The following is a 27,388-nucleotide window of genomic DNA, read 5'->3' as shown; positions in this document are numbered from 1 at the left end:
TGGTTTGCCTCCCTCCCTCTCTGTAACTTTCCCCCCTCCCCGCCCCCCGGCCCCTCTCCCATGGTTCTCTGTTAAGTTTCTCAGGATCCACATATGAGTGAAAACATATGGTATCTGTCTTTCTCTCTATGACTTATTTCACTTAGCATCACATTCTCCAGTTCCATCCACGTTGCTACAAATGGCAAGATTTCATTCTTTCTCACGGCCAAGTAGTATTCCACCGTGTATATAAACCACATCTTCTTTATCCATTCGTCAGCTGATGGACATTTAGGCTCTTTCCATAATTTGGCTATTGTTGAGAGTGCTGCTATAAACACTGGGGTACAAGTGCCCCTATGCATCAGCCCTCCTGTACCCCTTGGGTAAATTCCTGCATCTTTAAACAGCACCTTCTCTCCTCATCTATGTCCAAACCATACTTAAGAGAAATAATAAAGTTTTTCTTTATTTTTGAGGCATTCGTGCCTAATTTGGGAATCAAGCACATAAACTGCTTCTGTAAATTTTCCTCTATCCGACTGACCATGATTGTGAAATTAGCATGCAGATCATGCACTCACAATATGGAAAAATATGCTCATACATTGGTTTATTCATCCACGCTTACGCATACTCAGAACAATGAAATTCAGCCAAGGCCAAGTCTCTAAGTGGTAGAGAGCTGAGAAGCAGAAAGCATCATCCTGTTTTTATCCACTTTCTACGTGTCACTATTGGCAGTATTCTTTAGAATAAAGCTTTATTTGCAAAGGGCCATTGTTAGGAGAAAAACATATTATCAGGGATAAGTAACATGCCAGCCTATTAGCACACATCAAAACTCTGTAATACATTAGCAATAGTATATATTTGCATGGATATCGTCGGACCAGTTCAGACCACAACACAGAAAAGGTACATTTTTGACAGAGATGGTGGGAATGGGGGTGAAGAAGGCAGCATCAGTCACTACTGTGAGAAGTACTAAAACAATATTTTCTTTCACAAATTTTCCTAGATCTGATCTTTAAATTGTTACTATCTAACTGTTCTCAAAGAGAGTCCGGCAATAAACCATCAGTCCCAGGGAAATCGCATTAATCTTACATCTAATGCCATGTTCTAGAAGGTTCGGCTTTCACTAAATATACACTCATGACTATCCCAGCACCCAGAGGCTGGCTCCCCCTTTTTAGGGAGCCATATGACAGATCCACCCATCAAAGTCTGACCTTCTTACAGACCCACCGTAAAAGAGCCTCACAGCTAGAGCCTAGGAAACCACTTTTGCTGAAGGTACCACACTTCTGTATCAAGCTGTTTGAAATAATCCTGTAAGAAATCAGAAAAGCCAATCAATTAAGGTAACATGAGAGTAAAGGACTAGCAAGACATGAGGGATGAAAACTGAGCAAGTTCTTTCTCCCTATTCAGTTCCCACTTTTCTCGACTCCCAAAACAGCAGAATAAAAATTGTTCACTAGCCTCCCTTTAAACTATCATCTCTGATACGCGCCTGGGTGACTCAGTCGGTTAAGTGCCCAACTTCAGCTCAGGTCATGATCTCGCCATTGGTGGGTTCGAGCCCCGCGCCGGGCTCTGGGCTGACGGCTCAGAGCCTGGAGCCTGCTTCAGATTCTGGGTCTGCCCCTCTCTCTGCCCCTCCCCTGCTCGCGCCCTGTCTCTCTCTCTCTCTCTCAAAAATAATAAACATTAAACAAAAATGTTTTAATAAAAAAATTAAAAAATAAATAAAATGTCAACCTTTTTTTTTTTTTGCTCTTATCCACTGTTCATTTCCTTCCTTGTTCCCTATTTCCTTTCCTTACCCTTTCCTCTCCTCTTCCTCTCTTATCCTTGATCTATTTCCCTAGTCACATAATTTTTCTTCCCCTTTTCTCTTTTTCTTTCATTGTCTTGAACCCCCTTACCTTGAAAAGTTTAGGGCTGACCCATCTTCCCATCTCCAGCCAGAATTGTTCCTCAGACCAATCCAATAAAAGTCCTCTTTGAGGAGAGGTTGAAGCAGGCTCTGAGAGAGAGATTCAAGGTGATGGAAAAAGATAAGAAAACGCAGAACACCAAAGAGGAGATTCAGTGTCATGATCAATTATTCCTTACACACCCTCTCATTACCATTATTATGGACTGAATGCTTATTGCTCTCAAAACCCGTATGTCGAAGCTCTAACCTCCAACATGATGGCACCTGGGGGTGGGGTCTTTGGAAGGTAATTAGGTTCAGATGAGGTCACGGGGCCCTCACTACTGATGCAATTAGCGTCCTTGTAAGAAGAGGCCAGAGTTCAGTCTCTCTCCACGAGGAGAGGACACAATGAGAGGGCGGTTGTCTGCATGTCAGAAAGAAGGTTCTCACCAGAAACCAAACCCATCAACACCTTGATCTTGGACTTCCCAGCCTCCAGAACTGTGAGACATAAATGTCTGTGGTTTAAACCACCCAGTGATACTCTGGTTAGCAGTTCAAGCTGCTTAAGACCACCACCTACTCCAAACAACTAATCTCTCTTTTTTTTTTTTTTGAATTTTTTTTCTACATTTTTATTTATTTTTGGGACAGAGAGAGACAGAGCATGAATGGGGGAGGGGCAGAGAGAGAGGGAGACACAGAATCGGAAACAGGCTCCAGGCTCTGAGCCATCAGCCCAGAGCCTGACGCGGGGCTCGAACTCAGGGACCCTGAGATCGTGACCCGGCTGCAGTCGGACGCTTAACCGACTGCGCCACCCAGGCGCCCCAACTAATCTCTCTTTTAAATTCTAATTCTAGGGGCACCTGGGTGGCCGTCAGTTAAACGTCCAGCTCTTGATTTCAGCTCAGGTGTGATCTCACGGTTCATGGGATCGAGCCCCGCATCAGGCTCTGCACTCAGTGCACAGTCCTTCTCCCTGTTTCTGTGCCCCTCCCCTGCTTGTGCCCTCTCTCTTTCTCTCTCAAATAAATAAATATATAAATATTTTAAAAATTTGATAAGCCCTTAATTCTAGAGATGCGTCGCAGAGTGGAGCACTTCCTAGAATTAAACTTTATGTCTGTACTTGCATTCTTTTTTTTTTTTTTTTTTTAATTTTTTTTTTTTCAACGTTTATTTATTTTTGGGACAGAGAGAGACAGAGCATGAACGGGGGAGGGGCAGAGAGAGAGGGAGACACAGAATCGGAAACAGGCTCCAGGCTCTGAGCCGTCAGCCCAGAGCCCGACGCGGGGCTCGAACTCACGGACCGCGAGATCGTGACCTGGCTGAAGTCGGACGCTTAACCGACTGCGCCACCCAGGCGCCCCTGTACTTGCAATTCTTATAACATGAAAGATGAGGTAAATATTACACATCTCTGCCTTCCATTATAACTTGATTAGGTGGAGTACCTAATAGAAGAAAAGCTAAATGCCACTATGGAAGCAGTCATCTTTCTCATTCTCATTTAACACATAAATCATTACTAAGCCTGTAGCAACATACTTGTCTTTTTCCACACTACACTCGCATTTTCCAAGACCTCATCAATTTTCCATATGACAAGAAACATAAAAACGGCTCATAAGAAAACAAGCGTCAGGTAAAGTTTAAGTTGGCTCCACCCGTATGTCCCATGCAACCACTAGAACGGAGATAAAACATTCTTTGTTCTGTAGAGTCTGACATTCAAACGAAGGAGCTTACACTCTAAGGTAATAGGCCTCTTCAAGTGGAATAAAATGAAGGACAAACTCCAGAACATTAACTCTGGTGTAGGATTTGGTATTAGTGTAATGAATATACTTTACAATAACTAAACAACACCTCGGCTTTGCAAACTGCTCTTGTTACAGAGGTTTGTCTTGTGATGCTGAATTTTCAACGTGACGTTAATGTTGACAAGTATTATGTTTCTTCAGGAGCAGGAAGGACAAAAGTGCAAGTCTGACCAACGTAGCTGTAAGACCAACCTACTGACGGGAAAGTTACCTATAAAATAAGAAGCTCAAGAGTTGTGTATGTTTCAGAGTACGAATGAATATGCAAAGGTATTCATATGTGTCTTAACAGATACCAAAGCGTCTGGGTTACAAGCGGTGGGCAAGTATAAATGTGTGCAGTAGCATCTGGGGACATCGATAACTGATATCTCTGTGTGTCCAGAAAATATTGCATGTATAGTGAGATGATTACCTGGCATCCTCTCTATACTTCTTTTTTTTTTTTAAACATTGATTTATTTATCTAGGGGAGACTGGCGCAGAGAGAAAGGGGGAGACAAAGAATCTGAAGCAGGCTCTGAGCTGTCAGCACACAGCCAGATGCGGGGCCTGAACCCACAAACCATGAGATCATGACCTGAGCCAAAGTCAGACACCCAACTGACCGAGCCACCCAGGTGCCCCTCTATACTCTACTTCTTATTCTTAATCCTTGAGGTCACTACAAATCCTCGGTGAAAGAAAATGCAAAACTAATAAGAAGGCTTCAGATGAGACCTCCCTTCTATTTTGTTCCCAGGAATCTTGTGTTTTAGTGGTTTTGTTGGGTTACTTGGTTGGTTTGGTTTTTCTGAGTTAGAGTTTGACCTGATAGATGTTAAAGAAAAAGGCCATATAACTTGTTCCCGTGATCACGTATTTCCTGACTGATCATTTGTCTCAAGCCTCCTTCCTACAGCCTCCTTCCTCCTTCCTATTGTAGGAAGGTTTGAGATAACCTGCCATCGGCAGCCCATCAACAGATCACATCATATTCTCAAATTCAGTGGACGTGCTTTGATCCCTCACCTCACTCTGTAAACCTCTCCCCTTTGGAAGTACAGAAACTCAAAACATGAGCAGTGACAGATGTTATTCCACAGTAATTTAGTGCTAGGATTTGGACCAGAACCCAAGGTCTTGCCCTGGTACCCAAGGCCTTGGCATGACCTCTACTAAGATAATCCATCTCTCTGCAACTCATGTCTCTCTTTAAACTGTGCTTTCTCAGGGCACCTGGGTGGCTCAGTTGCTTAAACAGCCAACTCCTATTTCGGCTCAGCTCATGATCTCACGGTGCATGGGATCAAGCCCTGCATCAGGCTCCACGTTGATAGCACAGAACCTGCTTCACATTCTCTCTCTCTCTCTCTCTCTCTCTCTCTCTCTCCCTCTCTCTCTCACTGCCCCTCCCCTGCTCACACACATGCACTCTCTCTCTCCAAATAAATAAATAAACTTAACATAACATAAACTGTGCTTGGCTGGCTCAGTTGGTAGAGCATGCGACTCTTGACCTCAGGGTTGTAAATTTGAGCTCCGTGTTGGGTTTAGAAATTACTTTTAAAAAAATAAATAAATAAATAAAATGTGCTTTCTCTAGCCCTGAAAAAACCATGAGACTCCTAGGATGTGCCAAGAAACATGTACATTCAGCATGCTAGGCAACTGGACATTCTCTTTGATAAAATAGGCCAAGAAGACCGCTTAAGCTTATATTATAACATTAGATTCCAGTATGATTTACTTTCTTGGGATCCCAATGTTGTACAGAACGAGCTGATATATGAATAAGAATGTTTATTAAAGCTAATATATCATGTTTGTTTCTCATGATACATAAAGGCAGATATCCTAACACCTGGGCTTATTTATATTTTTTTTTTTCAACGTTTATTTACTTTTGGGACAGAGAGAGACAGAGCATGAATGGGGGAGGGGCAGAGAGAGAGGGAGACACAGAATCGGAAACAGGCTCCAGGCTCTGAGCCATCAGCCCAGAGCCTGACGCGGGGCTCGAACTCAGGGACCCCGAGATCGTGACCTGGCTGAAGTCGCACGCTTAACCAACTGCGCCACCCAGGCGCCCCCACCTGGGCTTATTTATAAGCCCATCTTGGGGAAGACCCAAGATGGCAGAGTACTCCTGGATTTCCTTCAGGCAATCTGAAAAACCTCCTCTAGATATCTTTGAAACGAAATCAAAGAAAATTACATTCTGCTTCAGGTTTCAGGAAAAAAAACAAAAACACATTTTTAAACGTCTTAATTTTCCTCCAAATTAGATATATAAATTTGTTTCATTTAAATGTATCAATAATTTCTAATCACAGCTGAATTCGATGAATGCTTTTTAAAGAAAATATGCGTTCTTTATCCAACAACTATGAAGACACCAGTTTCTACTAAGAAATTTCAACTCTGTGATTCTTTTTTTTCTTTCAACTTTTTTTTTTTTTTTTTTTGGGACAGAGAGAGACAGAGCATGAACGGGGGAGGGGCAGAGAGAGAGGAAGACACAGAATCGGAAACAGGCTCCAGGCTCTGAGCCATCAGCCCAGAGCCCGACGCGGGGCTCGAACCCATGGACCGCGAGATCGTGACCTGGCTGAAGTCGGACGCTTAACCGACTGCGCCACCCAGGCGCCCCTCAACTCTGTGATTCTTACTATACTGCTAGATGTCCCATTTTGATGTCCTTGTTTTTATTGGAAGATGGTTGCTAAGGAGTAAGAATTCAAGGACTCTGCTCTTAACTGGGTCTGGATTAGCCCCCTCTACTTACTTGGAGACTATCACTGGCACAAATAAAGAGTTTCTCTTCTAAAAGCAAAGAGAAGCATAAGGTTTCTTTGCATTCCCAGTAAAAACATTAAAAGAGATGGTCTATAACAAATCACTATAGACTGGGTGGCTTAACCAATGGGCATTTAATTCCCACAACTCTGGAGGCTGGGAAGTCCAAGATCAAGGTGTTGGCAAATCTGGCATCTGGTGAGGGCCTGCTTCCTGATTTGCAGATGGGCATCCTCTAGTTGTAGGCTCACATGGCAGAGAGCAGAGAGACAAGATCTCTCAATGTTCCTTCTACAAGGGCACTTATCCCATCATGAGGGCCCTACCGTCGTGATCTAATTGTCTCCCAAAGGCTACATCTTCAAATATCTCCACGTTGAAGATTAGTATTTCAATGTATGAATTTTTGAGAGACACAAACATGCCGTCCATAACAGACAGAACAAGGCCTTTGTGCTACTTCCCGCTTCCGAATAACTTCTATTTTCTCTTCACTGAATTTCAATCTTAGTTTCCACTGAAGAAACATGGTGGTGGGAGTCGCTTCTAGATGAAGCGCTTGAAAAATCTGTAAAAGTTGTTTCTCAACACTTCCTTCCCAAATAAGCCATCTCCTGTGATAACTTTTTTCTCTCGGGGCAGAGTATCCTGAAGACAATTATGTCCTATATTCATACGGTACTTTAAGGTTTACAAAATACCTCTGCATTCATTCCTAATTCGCTTGAAAGGTTCAACATGCAGTGCGGCATTTAGGAAAACAAAACAAAAACAATACACTACCGCTAGCTTTGTCCCTGCTCTCTGAAGATGAAAACTTTGCTTAATCTGGCTGAGTTGGAGTTTCCTTGAGAGGATTTAGTTCAGGTATTCGCAAGGATGTTTTCCAGTTATAAAATAAAGCCCCGAAAGATACACCAGAATTATCCTGTTCTTCTATCTAGAAGGGTAAAAAAGTTCACATGGGTGAACGGGCTGACCCAACGCTCCTTACCGAATACGCTTCCAAGTTTTCTCTCCTAGTGCTAAACTTTCGCGTTATAGGAGGCACTCCCCTTCTAGTAATAAATAAGATCACATTGTGTCCCTGATTCATGCTCTCTGATGATTTCCTCTTTCACATAGAATAAAATCTAAAATCTTTACTATGTATTACAAGGTTTTACACGATCTAGATCCTGCCAAGCATTTATTCAATTACTAGCTTCCAGTCGCCTGAAGCTTTTTTCTATTCTTTTAACGTGCCAAGGTCATTTTTACTTTAGGGTCTTTAGGTAGCTTTTCCCTCTGCCTGGAATACCCTTTCCTTAGATTTTTACATGGCTGTCATTCAGGCCTAGGTCTCAGCTCAAATGCTACCTCCTTGGGGAGGCCTTCCTTAGTTGGCCAATCTAAAGTAGTACCTACATTCACTATTACACGGTTTCATTTTCTTCAAGGCATATATCACCAAATTTATTTATTCACTTGTTTGTTGTCTGTCTTTCCTCCAAAAGTAAGCACTACAATAGCAAGAATTTTTATTGATTACTACTCTATCCCTGCTACAACATTCAAAAGATATTGGAACTGCCCATTGGCAGAGGAATGAATTAACAAAACGTGGTATATCCATTTCATTGAACACCATGACACCATTTGGCCAGAAAACGAATGAAATTCTGCCACATGCCACAGCCGGAAAGGACCTTGAAAGCATGCTAAGTGAAATAAGCCAGATATGAAAGGACATAATGGGCAAAGAACAAAAAGAACAGTGGTTCCCAGCGGTTGGGGGGTGGGGGATGGGGGGAGAGGGAACGGGGAGTTATTGTTTAATGGGCACAGAGTTTTAGTTTGGGACGATGAAAAAGTTCTGGAGATGCACAGTGGTGACGGTTGCACAACAATGTGAAGGTACTTAATGCCACTTAATCGTACATTTGAAAATGGTTAAAATGGTTAATTTTACGTTAAGCATATTTTACCACAATTTTGTAAAATGTTAAAAAAAAAAAAACAAAGATAGCGAGAGATATCTTAACTGTCTACCACACCTACACTTTTGGTGTGAAGGTCACAACTGCTGCTCAATCTGTTTATGAAGGAAGGGTGACAAAAAAACACAGACATTACGAGACTATCGGCATCTCCAGAGCAAAACAGTTCTCCTACCATCGACCCTGTGTTTCCAGCCATTTCTTTGAGTCTTCAAACATATTTCATATCTCCTGGTAAGGAACATATTGAATTCAACAAGTCACAACTTACTTTGTGATAGATATTTGTTGAAATTTCATGTCTTGGGAGGCAGAAGAGAAAAATAAAAGTTACTGTGATGCTGAGCTTTATTTTGAGTGACAAGGAGAATTCGTTAAAGAATTGGAAAAGAAAAAAAAAACCTAAAATTAAGTGATTCCTACTACGGTAAAGGAACTTCCACACAGATTTTCTCATTTAATATCGTAACAGTTCTGGAACGTTTTTCCTCTTTGTCCCTGAGGCAACTGAGAGTCAAAGAGGTTAAGGAAACTTCACACAGCTAGCAAGCAATGTAGTAAAAACGAACTCAAGACTGTCTGAAAAAAAAACTATTAAAAAAACTATAAAAAAAAAAAACTTTCCGGGGGCGCCTGGGTGGCTCAGTCGGTAAGCGTCCAACTTCAGCTCAGGTCATGATCTCACGGTTCGTGAGTTCTAGCCTCACATCGGGCTCTGTGCTGACAGCTCGGAGCCTGGAGCCTGCTTCGGATTCTGTGTCTCCCTCTCTCTCTGCTCCTCCCCCACTCACACTCTGTCTCTCTCTCAAAAATAAATAAACATTAAAAAAAAATTTTTTTTTAACTTTCTGTTACCTGATTCTACTTTAAAATAGGAGGGAGAGTGCCCATGATATCATAGTGTTTGTACCGCAGTATCCAAAGAAGGAAATCTTGAGAATATTTAGATGCAAACCCTAAACATAAGAAAAGCTAGTGTTAAAAGTTCGGGAGGAAGACAGACAATCTCAAAGTCACAAACCCTGAGAGGGCAGATGGTTAAAGCTGAATGAGAGGTTGTTAAAAGAATAGAGTCTGATGATATAATCCCAAATGATGGTAATGAGGGAGAAAGGTATTACAGGGTGAGGGGCGTCAGGATAGATTTAAAGAAACCAAAGTATTCCCACCGGGTACGCTCTAGTCAAAATATATTTTAAAATAACACACCAACAACCATAAGAAACAAATGCTGACATCCTAAAAACGGAGCCTAATGAAAAAAATCAAGAATTTGGATGTATCTAAAGATCTAAAGAGCAATTCAAAGAGCAAGAAAAAGAACAAAGAGGAAGTGTCATAATGTAAACGGAAAACCGAATTAACAGAGCAATTCCATCTCCATTTTGTTATTACTTTCTCAAAAATAAAATGTTTAAGTGCAAGATAGAAAAAAGAGATAATAAGTGAGCATCTCACTACTTTAAATATATTTAAGGGCCCCTGGGTGGCTCAGTTGGTTAAGTGGCCGACTTCAGCTCAGGTCATGCATGACTCATGGGTCATGAGTTCAAGCCCTGCATTGGGCTCTCTGCTATCAGCCCAGGGCCCGCTTCAGATCCTCTGTCCGCCCCCCCCCACCTCTGCCCCTCCCCTGCTTATGCTCACTCTCTCTCTCTCTCAAAAATAAACATTAAAAATGTTTTAAATAAAAAAATAATAAAAATTTAAAAAATATATCTCAATCCTAAGAGTCATGTAACATACGTTCCGGATTTCAAATTCAAATACTTTTCTGAACGTGAATAGAAAAGGCACAGAATGGGGCACCTGGGTGGCTCAGTCGGTTACACATCTGACTTCGACACAGATCACGATCGCACGGTTTGTGGGTTGGAGCCCCGCGTCCAGCTCTGTGCTGACAGCTCAGAGCCTGGAGCCTGTTTCAGATTCTGTGTCTCCCTCTCTCTCTCTGCCCCTCCCCTGCTCCTGCTCTCTCTCTCTCAAAACTAAATAAACATTTAAAAAGAAAAAGAAAAAGAAAAGGCACAGAAGACAATAGGAAGAGTCATCTCATTCTTCACACACAGGATGGATCCGGAAGCCGTCCAATACAATAATCCCGTAAGTGACTTCAAAAGGTTGGCTGACGTGGAGTTTAAAATCCGACTCTGAAAAAAACCGTGTAGTTCTGCCAGATTTGTAGCCTTCTACTTGTTCACTAACTGTTATTCATCAAGTACGCACTCGTCAGTAAATGGAGATGTTGAACTTGACTATGTAGGATGGGCTATGAAGATTGAGAATAATATACACAAAATATCTGGCACTTGGCAAAGCCTCAGTATATGTTAGTTTCTTCTTCTCCTTCTTCTTCTTCTTCTTCTTCTTCTTCTTATTATTATTATTATTCACTTTGCTGTAACTGATCTAAGACAGAAGGGCAAGCCAGATTCTGGTTCTATAGAATCTGACAACAGCTGGGGGCAAGAAAAAGAGACCCGAGAATCAAGCAAGGTTCCACAGGAATGTCAGAAGCGAAACTTCCCGGTGATTGCTACTAAATCTGCTAGGGGCCTTCTACCCTCTGTAGTGAGGACCTGAAACAAGGGGCCTTAAGAGAAAATAAGGCAGTTTTGGAAAGGTAGCCCATCTAACTCTGCTCAGCTCACTCAACAGCAGAGGCAGGATTCAAGGAAAGTAAAGACAGACAAAAATCCCTCTCATACCCCCTCTATGCCTTCGGGGGAGCACAGAGAAATAGAAATATCCCGAAGCCCCAGATATTCTGTGCCTTCTCCCTTTTCCTCCTCAGCTCTCATTACCACAATATCTCGTTTATAATAGCTGCCATATCACACTTCTCGGTGACAGGGTCTCGCATTATGACTCACTACTCTATTTACCAGTCTCTGCCCTGCAGTGTTGCAAGCTCTCTGCTCACTTCTGCTATTGACTTTAGTCAGCTCGAGTCCTCCGCTGCAGCTGTATCACGGTCAGAACAGCGGTTGCTGCAAAAGGCCCAGAGAGCAAGGCTATTATTATCAGATGCCATAAAATCTCCTGTATCTCACGAATAGACCCGGGTGCATTCTGCCACGTGGTTTGGCAAAGGCATACGAGAAAGGGAAGTCACAGAGCGGGACTGATTTGGAGTTAGAGTCCACGCAGAATTTCAGAGGAATGACAGCATTCCTCACTTGACGGGAAACAAGGAATCTAGATGCTTCCGTCTTTTCTCAAAATAGGAAAGTAGAAAAATGTAGGGACTATATGTTGTCTTCGACAGCGTCAGAATGATTACCTCCCTGAATTTCCCGAAAGCATGTTTTTGTTTTTGTTTTTTAACTTGAAGTATAGTTGACACCCGATGTGACATTAGCTTCAGATGTCCAACATGGTGACCGGACAGCTCTGCGTGGTACGCAATGCTACCAAAGTAGTTAGCGTGTGTCACCACACAACGTTATTTCCACAGGTATAGCTCAATTCTGAACAAACTGTTGTCTGGGACTTGATTCTACCCAAAAGAGAATACGTAAAACAATTATCACCACACAAAAATCAGGGGCGCCGGGGTGGCTCAGTCGGTTAAGCAGCCGACTTCGGCCCAGGTCACGACCTCGTGGTACGCGGCTTCGAGTCCTGCGTCAGGCTTTCAAGTTACCTCAGGATGTCAACTCCTTCTATTACCTGGAGCTGCTCTAGGATTGACAACGAGCTCTCCTCCCGGAGACTGCTGGGTGGACAGAAAGGATCTGAGAGTCCAGTAGGAAGTGGAGGTTAGCCCAGCTTAGCCCTGCAAGGAGGTTAAGATCTCCACGCCCCCGCCCCTTTCTTCTTTCCCAGCTTTCTGGAACTGCTTCCTCCCCATGCCCTCCCCATCATTCCCAACCGTCTCCTAGCCTGGAACTTACTGGATTCCAATGAATGAAGGGAAATTCATGAAAAAGGCATGTGAGCCCTTGCCACTGTCTCTTTGTCCCCCATCATCTCTCTCCCCCACTCCCTTCGAAATTCCACCAGCTCCTGCATAGGACTCTGATGCCTCCTGGGTGCTGGACCCATCTGTTTCTGGATCTAATGCGTTCTTTTCCTTCGACCTGTATTTCAGGCCTAATTCCTGTCTGTAATACTCACCATCCTTCCTCCTCCAACACACACACCTACACACACACCTGAGTCTGCAAACATCTAGGTGTCCACACCTGAGGGTTGCTGGGTCAGGGAGAGAAAGGGTAAGGAATACGAAGGAAAAGGAGGGAGGCAGGGGGAGAGGAGGAGGAAGGAAGGAATAGAAAGAGGAGAGGGCAGGAGAGAGAAAGAGAAGAATGTTCCTTCTGTTCCTCAAAGGAGGAGACATGATACACTGGAGCAGCACTCATCAACAACAACAACAAAAAAACCCTACGTTTGCTAAGTGTTTTCATTTACCATTTCCTGGTTGCCTGTAAGCATAAGGAGATGGGAGTCTTCAGCTAAGCAGAAGTCCAGACTAGAATCCCAGTTGTTTTTCTCCACTGAGAAGTAGTAACAGTGGTCGCCATACCTCACCCAGAAGTCTGGGCAACTAGGACAACTGGCACGAGTGGAACCTGGAAAGGAAGAGGACCTGGTTCACATCTGTATAGACCACTTGGCCCCGGGGGTGAAATGGGAGATAAATAGAATATGGCGGCCCCACTGTCTACCCTGCCCCACCGTCTTTCAGACTAAGGTTTAGAAAAACACACAACAGTGCATGGCCTCAAACTAAAAACCTCGCAATGCCCAACTCCATCACTACTCCTGTCCATTCCACGACAGAGGCATGGGACTATGGCTAAAGAAGCAGGTAGGGAAACACATACAACCTGGCTGAGGACCGTGGACGGAGTACCTTACTTGCGCTAGAGGTCTTTATGCCCTCATGCCATACACACACCGTATAAAATAACGATGCATCCACATTATCTGTACCAGTGCCTGTCTACGTAGGTTCAGTGCACACATGGTGTAGCTGCATAATATACATGGCTGAAATCAGGCAGACTCTTCCAGAATGCCCAACCTCAACCTGATACCCCAGGTCGAGTCAAAAGAAAAGGACAGAAGCTAGAAAAGGCAAGCTTACCTAGAGTGAAAGATAGAGGTTTTCTCTTTTAGCACCAACGCAAATATTTGGCACAAGTATCCAGTGATCTATCGTCACTGGATATCAGACAAAAGACTTCTACTTCAGCAAAATAATTTATCAAAAAAAATGTTTCCAATAGAGATGGATGTCAAGATGCGAAAGTGAAAAGTGAATGGAATTCTCTTCACAGGACTCTTAAAAATTGTTTTGATTTTTTTAATGTGTATTTATTCTTGAGAGAGAGCAGGGGGGGAGGAGAGAGAGAGCCCAGAGAGAGAGCGAGAGACAGAAGCTGAAGCAGGCTCCGGGCTCTGTGTTCGAACCGTGAGATCGTGACCTGAGCCGAAGTCAGATGCTTAACCAGACTGAGCGACCCAGGCGCCCCTCACAGGACTCTTTTAAATACAGAACACTCTCACCCCTTTAAAATGGTTCGACTACAGGTCTGTGAAAATGAAAGGGAACTGAGCAAGCTTTCAAGGTAATTTCAGCCAAGATTCCATAATTCTATGGATTTTCTACTTCCACGTAAGGCATTTGTATAAACTCTGCAGAGGCACAATTCCACAGTAGGCAAGTATGAGCCATTATGTCAAATGAGCACATGTGTGGATATATAATTACTTAATAGGTTACATATCGAGTGTAGATTTGGGGAGTTAAAAGTAGGGAAGACAGTACTTTTCAATGTCAACATTAGACAACTTTTCTGTGGCTTAGCATGGGACCCATGTGGGGTTCTGGGGATCAAGCTATAAAGTTGGCACCTTATAGACTTGTGCTTTTTCTGCACAACTGTGGCATTTCCCAGCCTGAATGAGAAAATTCCCAACTTCCCTTGGAGTCTCTTTCTGTCAAAAGACTTGGGTCTGAGGTAGAGCTCCTAGGGATGAACGCTTAGAGTCCTAATGAATAAAGTCTGTATATAACAATCATCTGTCACTAACGACCATCTCGATAACATAACCTAAGTCAAAACTCTGCACTGTGAAACAGTAAACCCAGGGCTTTCTGGATCAGCACAGTTAATGACCTAGAAGAATTAAATCTAGAAAATTTCATTTTAGAAAACGTGAAAGCACTCTAATTGGAAAAAAAAAATCAGAATATATTTAATTAAATTTTGATGGATATATTCTGTGAAAAGTCAAGCACAATTAATACAAAATTAATACCCAAATGATATAATTATAATTTGATTATCATAAATATGGCAGTAGGTAGGAAAGTGTTTATGATATAATATAAAATTAAGAAAGCAATACACGAAATTACAAGCATATAATGATCAGAACTACACCCAGACTTACTTTTTTTTTGTTTTTTCAACGTTTATTTATTTTTGGGACAGAGAGAGACAGAGCATGAACGGGGGAGGGGCAGAGAGAGAGGGAGACACAGAATCGGAAACAGGCTCCAGGCTCTGAGCCATCAGCCCAGAGCCCGACGCGGGGCTCGAACTCACGGACCGCGAGATCGTGACCTGGCTGAAGTCGGACGCTTAACCGACTGCGCCACCCAGGCGCCCCCAGACTTACTTTAAAAAAAGAAAAAAGGTGGGGAAGATTTTAGAGGACTTGACAGAAGTTCTGTTAAAAGAATAAACATTTACATAAATGCTTGTAGTCAAAGACTAGGGGACTGTACCCAGGAAATGTTGTTTATACAAGTGGCGATTTATTTTGTCGGCATTACTTTTCATTTTTCAAAATTTCCGTTATGTTATGTTGCTTTTATAACACAAAATAAGTCAAATAGGGGGACCTGGCTGGTTCAACTTGAAGAGCATGGAGACCCCTGACGTCAGGATCGTTGAGTTCAAGCCCCGTGTCGAGTGTAGCGATAACTTAAATCAATAAACTTTTTAAGCAGTAGGTAAAATAAAAGATGTTCACTTAAAGTTAGTACTCACCTTGGCACAGAATCCACGGGACAAGCAGCAAACACATAAGAAGGGCGTTCAGAAGTCCCAAAGCTATCGCCACATGGCGCGAGAGAGGGGACCTGGGAGAAGACACTGCAAGCACAGAACCCAAAACAAAATCCTGAGTTACAATAAAGGTTGAAGGAAAAGAAAAGGCCAAGGGAGGATATCTGAAGTCTTGAACAAATCTGGCCTAGTTTCTTTGCTGGATATCAGGGACTTGCTCTAAAGTCTAGAGTAACAACCCACATCTTTATCAAACAACATACTACATTTGTTAAGTTAAGAATACTTTCTTCTTGGGGCGCCTGGGTGGCTCAGTCGGTTAAGCATCCAACTTTGGCCAAGGTCATGATCTTACAGTCTGAGTTCAAGCCCCGCATCAGGCTCTGTGCTGACAGCTCAAAGCCTGGAGCCTGCTTAGGATTCTGTCTCCCTCTCTCTCCATCCCTCCCCTGTTCATGCTCTCTGTCTCTGTCTCTCTCTGTCTCTCTCTCTCAAAATGAATAAACATTAAAAAAAAAAAAAAAAAAGAATACTTTCTTCTTGGGCGCCTGGGTGGCTCAGTTGGTTGAGCGTCCAACTCTTGATTTCAGCTCAGGTCACGATCTCACCGTTCTTGGGTTCAAGCCCCCAGTTGGGCTCTGCGCTGACAGCAAAGAGCCTACATAGGATTCTCTCTCTCTCCCTCTCTCTCTCTCTCTGCCCCTCCCCTCTCTTCTCTCTCAGAATAAATAACTAAACTTAAAAAAACAGAATTTTTTTTCTTTTGAAATTGTGGCTTATACAGTCTCATGCTTTAGCAGTGAAAATATTAATTGGGGGGCACCTGGGTGGCGCAGTCGGTTAAGCGTCCGACTTCAGCCAGGTCACGATCTCGCGGTCCGGGAGTTCGAGCCTGAGCCCCGCGTCGGGCTCTGGGCTGATGGTTCGGAGCCCGGAGCCTGTTTCCGATTCTGTGTCTCCCTCTCTCTCTGCCCCTCCCCCATTCGTGCTCTGTCTCTCTCTGTCCCAAAAATAAATAAACGTTGAAAAAAAAAATTAAAAAAAAAAAAAGAAAATATTAATTGGTACAACCACTTTGAAGGGCAATTTGGCAATGTCTACAAAAATTGCAAAGGCATTTATCCGTTGGTCCAGCAAATTCTCTTGGAGGATATTTTCCCACAGATCCTCACCCATGTGCAAAATGTCGTATTTATAAGGCAGTTCATGGCAATAGTATTTGCAGAAGAAAACAACTAAATTCAATCCAAAGGGCTACCAATAAAAGACCGGTCAAATACATTTTCTTTTTTAAAATACATTTTGATATATCCATAAAACGAATATTCTAAAAAAGGAATAAAGACATGCTTTTTTTACAGGTACGGAGTGATTTTCAAGATATATAGGTAAGGGAAAGAAATATTTTACAGAACAACGTATGCTCGTATTTCTGAAAGTACACACAAGAATCGGATGACGTTGTTTGTCTCTAGGGAGGGGAATTAGGTCGCTGAGGATAGAAATAGGAGGGAGGCGTTTTTACCTTGTTCTCTTTTGCACCTTCTGAACTTGGAACCATGTGGGGTATTACCCAGTCAAAATTTAAGTAGCTACAATTTAAATGAAAATAAAATAAAGCACATCTCAGAAGTGCTTTGTAAACTGTCGTTTCTGAGAGAACAATGGGGTGTGCTCGCTTCAGCAGCACGTATACTGAAAGAACAATGAGTTTAGGTTGATATGTTTAAGAATAGGGCACCACTCCATATTAACTAGGTTACGTATAACCTATGTCTAAGAATGGTACTTTCCTCCCTTTGGAAAATGCACATTTTTCTTAACCCAGACTTTTATCTCAAAATCGCAGCGGTTTCCTAGTCTGACAGTGTATGGGTTAGTGTAAAGAACAAAAATGTCTCAAGTTAGGAATTTAAGTGCTACGTTTGATCCCTTTATTTGGTCGTCTTTAACTTGGAAATGTGGAAATTAACTCTATTTGGGGTCTCACTTTACCGCTTAAATTTTAGACAAATTATCCTGTAGACACGTGTGTATATCCATGAAGCATTCCGAACTTCTTAAAAGAAAGAAATTTCATGGTGAGAGATATCTTTAAAAGGAGAGGGTTCAGGGGTACCTGGGTGGCTCGGTCGGTTAAGCACCCGACTCTCGATTTTGGCTCAGGTCACGATCTCACAGTTTGTGAGTTTGAGCCCCTCATCAGTCTCTGCGCTGACAGTGTGGAGCCTGCTTGGGATTCTCTCTTTCTCCCTCTCTCTCTCCACCCCTTTTCTGCTCTCTCTCGCTCTCAAAATAAATAAATAAATACCAAAAAAAAAAAAAAAAAAGAAATTTAAATAAAGAAATAAAAATGAAATGAGAGAGTTCTGCACGATAAATATTTGGACGGACACACCCAAAAACACGAAAAAATACACTTGCACTATGGTAAAATACTTAATAAAATAAATGTTGATTTTAGATGTTATGCAAAATGAAAAATGGTACCAAAACACGGTTGTATTTGTGTAACCACAACCCAGTTCAAGAAATTAAGCGGAATTTAAAATGTGTTTTAATTTACTTTAAAAACAGACCTATTAAAAGCCTCTTAGTAGAGGACATAGAGTAGGCTCAGTATAGACAGGCAAAAATAGATCAAAATAGTCATCGTAACTGTCGCCATGATGTGAAATTATTAGTGATGATTTTTATTTTCTGGTATCTGCTTTCATTTTTCCCCTATTTTCTATAATAAACATGTAATAATTTTGTACAGAGATTTTTAACGTCATTTGAAAGCTCCTAATCTATTATCCTATGCCCAAGGAGAGCACCCTGGAAAGCTGGGGTGGTAAGGAATACAGTGACAGTAAATAAGAATGTGCAATATGTACTGTTTATGAATAAAAAACCACTTGCCTAGAAATCAAGATAATTATATTCAGGTTTCAGCTTACCACTGTGTGACCTTGTACTCACACATTAGTATATAGATTCCTTTGCCTTAACATTTCTATTCCTTAGAAATCGGTACACATATAACCCAGAAGACAGAATTATATATATAAATGCAAAGGTTCAATGCCATATAATTTATAGTATGAGAAATAAACCTAAATGTCCAAGTATCCTAGAATCGTTTAGCAAATTACAGCAATGCTTTCAAAGAACCACACTAAAAATTGTAATAATAAGAGAGAAAGTTTACTAAGCTCTACTAAAAAATCTACTTTGTGGGAATTTATTGCCTAAGATATAAAGTCAAATACTAATTTTGGTTCTTACACTATTATCTGCCTGTCTCAGTGCAGGGCTCCACGTACAAATGTCTTTTTCATCCTCAAATCCCCAAAGAGTCACTGAATATTTATCGGTAGTATTCTCGATACCTTTTTCCTACCCCTGTCACCACTCGGGTGCATTACTGGGGGGGATGGGGATCTAGACATGTGAGTCAGTTTCTTTCCTAACAAACTCTTACTACTATCCATTAGCAACATTATCGGTGTCTTTCGCCTGATTTCGTAGTCAGGAAACAAAACAGAGATGCTTAGAATTTAAACAGCTGGTCCAAGGTTACTCCAAACATTACTAAAGAGATAAACTTCTCCCAAAGAAGTCCTTGCTTTAGTTCAGGAGCAATAAAGAGTAACAGAATTGCCTTAGCTTGGGTTTCACAGATGTTTCACAAAAGTGAACAGTTGGGGAAAAAAAAAAAAATGTACCTGAGACCTAGCTAAGATCAGATCCTTGACCATAGAACAGATTTTCATATTTCAAGTCTGTACTTCCAACTGAACCAAAAGTACCCTTCAAATTGCCCTCGATTTTTCTGCATCCTCAACTCTAAACCTACTCTGCATCCCATTCATTCCTTAGTCTAAGGTCACTTCCATGGTTTTGCACACTAACTTGATTAACTCACCTTTTTCCTCTGGTCTGTAGTCATTCTGGGCTGGAGGTTCAGTAGACAACTGTAATACAGAATAAATATCATTGTCAATCATCTTTATCTAATGTCATTCACATTCAGCTGAGAGAGTAAAATTATACACTTGATCTTGGCCAAAAGGCTGAGAAGCGAACGAGAGAGTACAATTATAGAAGTACGAAGAGGTACATGTCAATAAGGAAACAGCCCAATGTCTTAACTGCTAGCAGGAAATTTGGAGGTTTTCAAGTTGTTGTTTTTTTTTTTCAAGAAAAAAAAATGGTCCAGCATGACATAAGCACAAGTAATTTTTCAGGAAATGATTCAAAATCTGGAGCTGCCTACAAAATTAATATTCTAAACTCGGTTGTTCTTTTTTTTTTTTTTTTTTTTTTTTTGCCTTACCATACGCTCTAGATACTCATTAAATACATATTAAATTGATTCCCATCTCACATAATTCTACAACAAGGAAAAGTTGCTCTGAAGTCCAGCAATTTCAGTGATGGAAACAAATGAAAACGAGAGTGGTTCTTAGGTGCAGATGTTGTATTTGCTTTATTTCCTTTTGAGAAAATGGATGCATGCCAAATGGGACCAATTTCATTGTTTCTTGGACTCTTTGGTTAGTGACATATGACAAGAGAAATGGACTGCTGGGTGTATGTGCCTAGCATCATGGGGAAAATGAACTACTTCCCAGATACATGTTTTGTGAAAATGCTGTACCCACCCCCCACGTGCCCCCAAACATCTTCCCACTTGTGCTTCAATCTTTATGCGTCACAGGGTCAGAAATTCCATTAAATTTTCTCTCCTTGTTCTCGTATTTTTATATTCAAAAACAACTACAAAGGGGGCATGAATTACATAAATACATAGGAAAGTGTGAATAACGTATTTCTAATGGGTGAAACGTCAATAAAAAGTCAAAGTAGGGAAAACAGAAATGGAATTGAAACTCTACGTAAGAGTATGCCAAAACATAACGTATACAGAGAGAAGAGAGGAAAGAGAAGAGAAGCAGGGAGAGGATATTAATAAAAACTAGTATAGCTGTGGGGCACTTGGCTAGCTCGGTTGGTAGGGCATGCGACTCATGATCTCGGGGTCATGAGTTTGAGCCCCACGTTGAGCACAGAGATTACTTAAAAAAAGAAAAACGGGGCGCCTGGGTGGCTCAGTCGGTTAAGCGACCGACTTCAGCTCAGGTCACGATCTCGCGGTCCGTGAGTTCGAGCCCCGCGTCGGGCTCTGTGCTGACCGCTCAGAGCCTGGAGCCTGTTTTGGATTCTGTGTCTCCCTCTCCCTCTGACCCTCCCCCATTCATGCTCTGTCTCTCTCTGTCTCAAAAATAAATAAACGTTAAAAAAAATTTAAAAAAAAAAGAAAAACGTTTAAAAATCTAAAAAAAAAAAAAAAAAACCTAACATAGCTCTGCTTCCCACAAGGGTAAGACTGGACTTGCTCTTCGGCCAAAAAACTATATATAACAAACTACACGAGGCAACTGTTTTCAGGCACAGGAGTACGGGCAGCACCGCGATCCCGGAGAGAACGGAATATACAAAGGCGAGCACTGGGGCCACCGGCATTCTACCCAGGGCCACCTTCTGGCACAAAGCAGGACAACGAATTCTAAACAGAGCAGCAGTTTAAGTGGAGGAGGCAGAGAGGCACAGTTTTGAGCTGTGTGTGTGGCTGGGGCGTGCAGGGCAGGGTAACTGGCAAGAGAGGGCTACAGAGAGAGGTGCCCCCAAAACCACATGGGAATTCACCATGGTCAAGGTGGACCGCACAAACAGAGGAGGAGACCCTGCAAGCCGCTGCTGAGGGGCGGTGTGGTGCTGACCCAGAATCAAAAAGATCTAGCAGTAATTTAGCTGCCTGTGAGAACAAATTCGGACGCCCTGACGTAGGGGGTCCATACATAAAATGGGATATAATTCAATCATAAAAAGGAAGCAGACCCTATCACACTCTACAGCATGGATGGACCTCGAAGACATTATGATGCGTGAAATATGCCCATCACACACACACACACACACACACACACACACACACAAAGACAAATACTCTATGATTTTACTTATATGAGGTCTCTACAGTAGTCAATTCATCGAAACAGAAAATAGAATGGTGATGGCTGGAGCGACTGGGGGAGGGAGAAGTGGGGGACTGTTTAATGGTTCTAGAGTTTCAGTGCTGCAAGATGAAAAACGTCTGGAGATCTGTCTTACAACAGTGTGAACAGGCTTGTGTTAGTCTGCCTAGGCTCTCATAACAAAAGACGCCAGACAGCGTAGCTTAAACGACAGAAATTTATTTGCTCACAGTTCCGGACACAGGAAGTCCAAGATTATGGTGCCTGCAGAGTTGGTGAGAACTCCCCCCGGGGGGGCAGCAGTGTCCTTCTTACCCTGGTCTCACATGGCCTTTCCTCAGTGCACGTGTGCAAGAGAGCTAGCAGGTAAGCTTTCTGGTGGCTCTTCTCATAAGGATGCCAATTTTCTCGGATCAGGGCCCCACCATGATGACCACATTTCACTTTAATTACTTCCTTAAAGACCCCATCGCGAAAGAAAGAATAAAGCCACGCTGGAGATTAAGGTTTCAGCATAGGACTCTGGGGAGTGGAAGGGGACACAAATACTAAGTCCGTAACATTGAACATTTTGACACTCCTGAACCGCACCCTTAAAAATGGTTAAGATGGTTGGGGCGCCTGGGTGGCTCAGTCGGTTAAGCGCCCGACTTCGGCTCAGGTCATGATCTCACAGTCCGTGGGTTCGAGCCCCGCGTCGGGCTCTGTGCTGACAGCTCAGAGCCTGGAGCCTGTTTCAGATTCTGTGTCTCCCTCTTTCTCTGACCCTCCCTGTTCATGCTCGCTCTCTCTCTCTCTCTCTGTCTCACAAATAAATAAATGTTAAAAAAAAAAATTTTTTTTTAAATGGTAAGATGGTTGAAGACGAAGAAGAAAGAGGAGGAGAAGGTGGCCGTGGCAGCAACATAAGAACAGGGCTTCTTGAGGAAATGACTCATTCTAGGGTCAGGGCACAGAAAATCCAAGATAAGCCTGGAGCATCTTTTAGTGCTGGAAAAGGAGGAGGTACTCAAAAACTAAAACCAAAAAAAAGAAAAAAAAAAAAAAAGGCAAGACGAGGTCATGTCAGAAGGACACGGGAACCAACCTGACAATGCTCCCGATGGCCAAAAATGAAACAATTAGGGCAAGAAAACGAATAAACCGTATGGGATTATAACTCAGAGAAAGAAAACACAGCTATGAATTCATACTCACGGATTTTTAATCTGCATGTATCTTTAATTAAAATTGTATATACTTAAAGCATATATATGTGGAACTTTTGATATAAACATTGTGAAATGATTGCCGCAAACGAATTTACACATCCAACACTTCCAATAGTTACCATTCGTGTGGGAGGGCGGGGGGTGGTGAGAACACTTGAAATCTACTCTCTCAGCAAATTTCAAGTACACATTTTTTTATTTCATTTCATTTTATTACTTTTTGTGAGTAGGCTCCACCCTGTACATGGGGCTTGAACTCACGGCCCCCAGATCAAGAGTCACATGCTCTGCTGACTGAGCCAGCCAGGCATCCCCCGAGTATATGTTTTTATTTTTATTCATTAATTTTTTTAATAATTCTTTTCATGCTTATTTTTTTATTTTGCGAGAGAGACACACAGCAAGAGCAGGGGAGGGGCAAACAGGGAGGCAGAGAGAATTCCAAGCAGGCTCCCTACTGCCAGCATAGAGCCCAATGCGGGGCTAGAACCCACGAACTGTGAGATCATGTCCTGAGCTGAAATTAGGAGTCAGACACTTACCTGACTGAGCCACCCAGGCACCCCTATGTTATTTTCTTAATAGCTTATATTTTTTTAATTTTTTAAATTTTTTAATGTTTATTTATTTTTGAGAGACAGAGAAACAGAGGGGGAGGGGCAGAGAGAGAGGGAGACACAGAATCTGATCCAGGCTCCAGGTTCCGAGCAGTCAGCAGAGAGCCTGACTCGGGGCTCGAACTCACAGACTGTAAGATCGTGACCTGAGCCGAAGTTGGACACTTAACCGACTGAGCCACCCAGGTGTCCCTGTTTTTTAAATTTTTTTAATGTTCATTTACTTATTTTGAGAAGGAGAGGGAGAGGAAGGGCAGAGAAAGAGGGAAAAAGAATCCAAAGCAGGCTCCACACCGTCAGCTCGAAGCCCGATGAAGGGCTCCATCTCACGGTTCGTGAGATCGTGGCCTGAGCGGAAATTAAGAGTCAGAGGCTTAACCAACTGAACCGCCCAGGTGCCCCTTTAATAGCTTTATTGATGTATAAATAACATACATGCATGCACCAGTGAAAACATCACCACCACCTAGGAAATAAACATATTCATCACCCCCAAAAGTTTACTTGTGCACTCTGTACTACTCCTCTGCCCCTCCCATTCACCTTCCTCTAGGCGTCCACTGATCTGCCTTTTTTATAAAAACAGAAGTTTATTTATTTATTTTGAGAAAGAGAGAGAGAGAGAAAGAGATTCCCAAGCAGGCTCTACACCATCAGCACAAAGCCCAATACAGGGCTCGAACTCACAAACCGTAAGATCATGACCTGAACTGAAATCCGGAGTCGGGTGTTTAACTGACTGCACCACCCAGGCACCTACTAATCTGCCTTTTACCACTGTAGATTAGTTTGCATCTTTCCCAAGTTGTGAATGAAAGGAGACTTATCCCTGTTGTAGTATATATCAATAATTCATTGCTTTTTATTGCTGAATATATTCCACTATACAGACCAGTTTATCCATTCTCTTAATACATTAGTGTTAACCATAGTCACCGAGCTATATGTGCAATAGGTCTCCAGAACTTAATCATCTTATAACTGAAAATTCATACCCTTTGATCAATAATGTCTCCCCTTTTCCCGCATTCACTAGCCTCTGCTAATGACCATTCTGCTCTGTTACGATGAACTCGACATTTTTTTTTTTTTAGATTCCACAATAGTGATATCATGAGAAATTTCTTTCTGGTCTGGCTTATTTCACATAGATAATGTCCTCTAGTTTCATCTGTGTTGTTGTAAATGGCAGGATTTCTTTTTTTAAGGCTGAATAATTTTGTATATCATACACACACACACACACACACACACACACACACGTTTGTAAAACTTTGGTTTGTGAGGATAATTCGTTCCAGAAATATGCTTGTAATCCAAAGCACTTGTATATCAAAGAGAATTTCCCCATAAGAAATCATGGAAACTCAGATGATTCCATTCCACAACCCAAAAAATATTCATATAAAAATGATTACAATCCTCTAATAGAATACAAAATAATAAAGAACATACAAAATATAAAGAAAAATAAACAAATTAACCTGAACTTACCTTTGAAAACCTTCGTGGCTGGTGAGGAGACAAGAGAGTGGAGGGTTATTGTGTAGGACAACTTTAACTACCACTAATGGAATCACTGCTATCTATTGGCTCAATGGAATCTTTCTTTTTGTGCCTCTTTAACAAGGAATCTATCCAATGACACTTGCTTTTGCCTCCTTTTGAGGATTTCGGGGAAATGTGATGCTGCATTGTCGTTAAACAGACACATCGCTCGCACTGCTCCAGCTTTATTTGGGTGGTGCTTTTCCACAAAATTTTGCACTGTTTCCCACATTTGACACATCTCCCTAATGTCATTTGAAGTGAGGGATTCCTTCCGCCTTTTCCTCCTCCTCCTCTGCTGACAAGATGCAGACATAGACTTCTTTACAAAATCTTCCAATTCTTGGGGCGCCTGGGTGGCGCAGTCGGTTAAGCGTCGGACTTCAGCCAGGTCACGATCTCGCGGTCCGTGAGTTCGAGCCCCGCGTCAGGCTCTGGGCCTGGAGCCTGTTTCCGATTCTGTGTCTCCCTCTCTCTCTGCCCCTCCCCCATTCATGCTCTGTCTCTCTCTGTCACAAAAATAAATAAACGTTGGAGAAAAAAAAAAAAATCTTCCAATTCTGGCCCTCACGTACCTCGTTCATACTTCCCGATAATTCCCTTAACTTCCACCGTAATCATCTCCTTTTTCTTACCGCCTTTATTTCCAACCTTTTTCTGCATGGGGGCCACTGTATATGCTTGCATGGGTGTTGACTACAGGGCAGTATTAATAAACTCTTGCCATATACTGTATTTCATGTAACTGACAATAAGGCAGCAGAGGAAAGGGTCTATATGTGCAGGCAGCCTGACCTAGAAAAAGCAAAGCATTCCTAAACTTACTCTTGGTATGGAAAAGTAAAGGACTGTCCATAGGTGCTTTGAAGGGACAAAAAATACACTAGTGTTCAGGTATGGGCACCTTCCACGTGCTGAAAAATCACTGAAAAACACCTCGGCCTGAAACTGAGCATCTGAGCACGGGACACCATCACCCATGATCCCACAGCAAGAGAGAGAGAGAAGAACCATTGGCTCAGTTGTAATCATATGACATTGCCCGTTCATCAAGTTAAAATTTATCAGAAATGTTTGCTCATCTTGCAGAACACTTGCAGAATAAGTGACTCACAATCCAAGGTTATACTGTATATCATATTTTCTCTATCCACAGATACTAAGGTTGTTCCGTATTATGATTACTATGAGAGTGCACTGTGACGGTGCAGATACCTCTTTAAAACAGTGATTTTACTTCCTTTGGATATATACTCGGAAGTGGGATTGCTGGATCATTTGGTAGTTCCATTTTTAATGTTTTGAGGGGTCTCCATACTGTTTTTGGTAGTGGCTGTACCAATTTATATCCTCATTCATTTTGTTGACTGTGTCCTCTGCTGGGCAAAAATGACCTAATCTGATCTAGCCTCCCTTGTCTATTTTTGCTTTTGTTGCCTGGGCTTTTAGTGCACATTCCAAAAAAACATTGTCGAGGCCAACATCAAGGACCTTTTCCCTGACGTTTTCTACCAGGAGTTTTACAGTTTCAGGTCTCCCTTTCAAATTTTGTTTTAATATTTATTTTTGAGAGAGAGACAGAACCAGAGAGCGAGGCGGGTAGGGGCAGAGAGAGAGGGAGACACAGAATCCGAAGCAGGCTCCAGGCTCCGAGCTGTCAGCACAGAGCCCGACGCGGGGCTCGAATTCACGAACCGTGCGATCATGACCTGAGCTGAAGTCTGAAGCTTCACTGACTGAGCCACTCAGGCACCCCTTTCAGGTCTTACTTTTTAAGTCTTCAATTTATTTCAGTTGCTTTTATATATGGTATTAAAAAAGGGTACAATGTCATTCTTTGGCATGTGGATATAGTTTTCCCAACATCACTTATTTAAGGGCCCATCCTTTCCCAATTGTTTATTCTTGATGCCTTTGTCAGAAATTAGTTGACTGTATATATGTGGGTGATGGAACTGTTCTTCCTACCTTCTTTGTGTGGTTATTCTCAAGTGTTTTTGCCCCACTGTGTTGCTGATGCTTTCCTAAGTGGCCTCCTAGAATCTTTCAGAGATATTTTCATTAGTGATAACTGTCTAATTGTTCTTCTTTGGAGGGGGGAGGGAGGGGATAGAGACTGGGGTCTGTCTCCTAGTCTGCCATCATGGTGATATCACTCCTCTGAATCCACACTAATTAAAATACATGATTGAATAAATAAATAAATAAATAAATAAATAAATAAGGAAGAAGTTATAAATCTTTCATACAGAGATTACACATAATATATGCAGGCATTCCCCATCATGATATTCAACTTAATTCTCTTCCTCTTAAGCGTTGGAAAGACTTAGTGACTCACTTCCAAAGAATAACATACGGGTAGTGGAATACAGTAACTTTCCATTGGAGAAACCTGGCAAACACAACCTTTATCATATAAACAGGGTTAATCATGTAAACCACCAGTAATAAGTCTTGTTGCTA

At 42.1% G+C, this 27,388-nt stretch overlaps 1 protein-coding gene across 4 annotated transcripts in view; it reads right to left on the bottom strand.

Moving 5' to 3' along the window:
- Positions 1–258: 258 nt before the first annotated feature.
- Positions 259–27,388, bottom strand: part of KLRG1 (killer cell lectin like receptor G1) — a 37,243-nt gene continuing 10,113 nt past the window's right edge. For 2 of the 4 annotated variants that reach the window (XM_047865491.1, XM_047865494.1), the window contains 5 exons: positions 19,434–19,482; positions 15,506–15,610; positions 12,912–13,072; positions 1,917–2,017; positions 259–1,317 (listed from right to left, as the gene is read on the bottom strand). In XM_047865491.1, the coding sequence (XP_047721447.1) occupies positions 1,206–1,317; positions 1,917–2,017; positions 12,912–13,072; positions 15,506–15,542 (411 nt within the window). In that variant the 5' untranslated portion in view covers positions 15,543–15,610; positions 19,434–19,482 and the 3' untranslated portion in view covers positions 259–1,205. Of the gene's footprint in view, positions 1,318–1,916; positions 2,018–12,911; positions 13,073–15,505; positions 15,611–19,433; positions 19,640–24,868; positions 24,877–27,388 lie in introns of those variants that run through there. The other 2 variants (XM_047865492.1, XM_047865490.1) reach the window with 2 other exon arrangements.

The sequence above is a fragment of the Prionailurus viverrinus genome, chromosome B4 (assembly GCF_022837055.1).
Source record: "Prionailurus viverrinus isolate Anna chromosome B4, UM_Priviv_1.0, whole genome shotgun sequence".
Lineage (NCBI taxonomy): Eukaryota > Metazoa > Chordata > Mammalia > Carnivora > Felidae > Prionailurus > Prionailurus viverrinus.
This window is presented reverse-complemented; position numbering and strand designations above follow the sequence as displayed.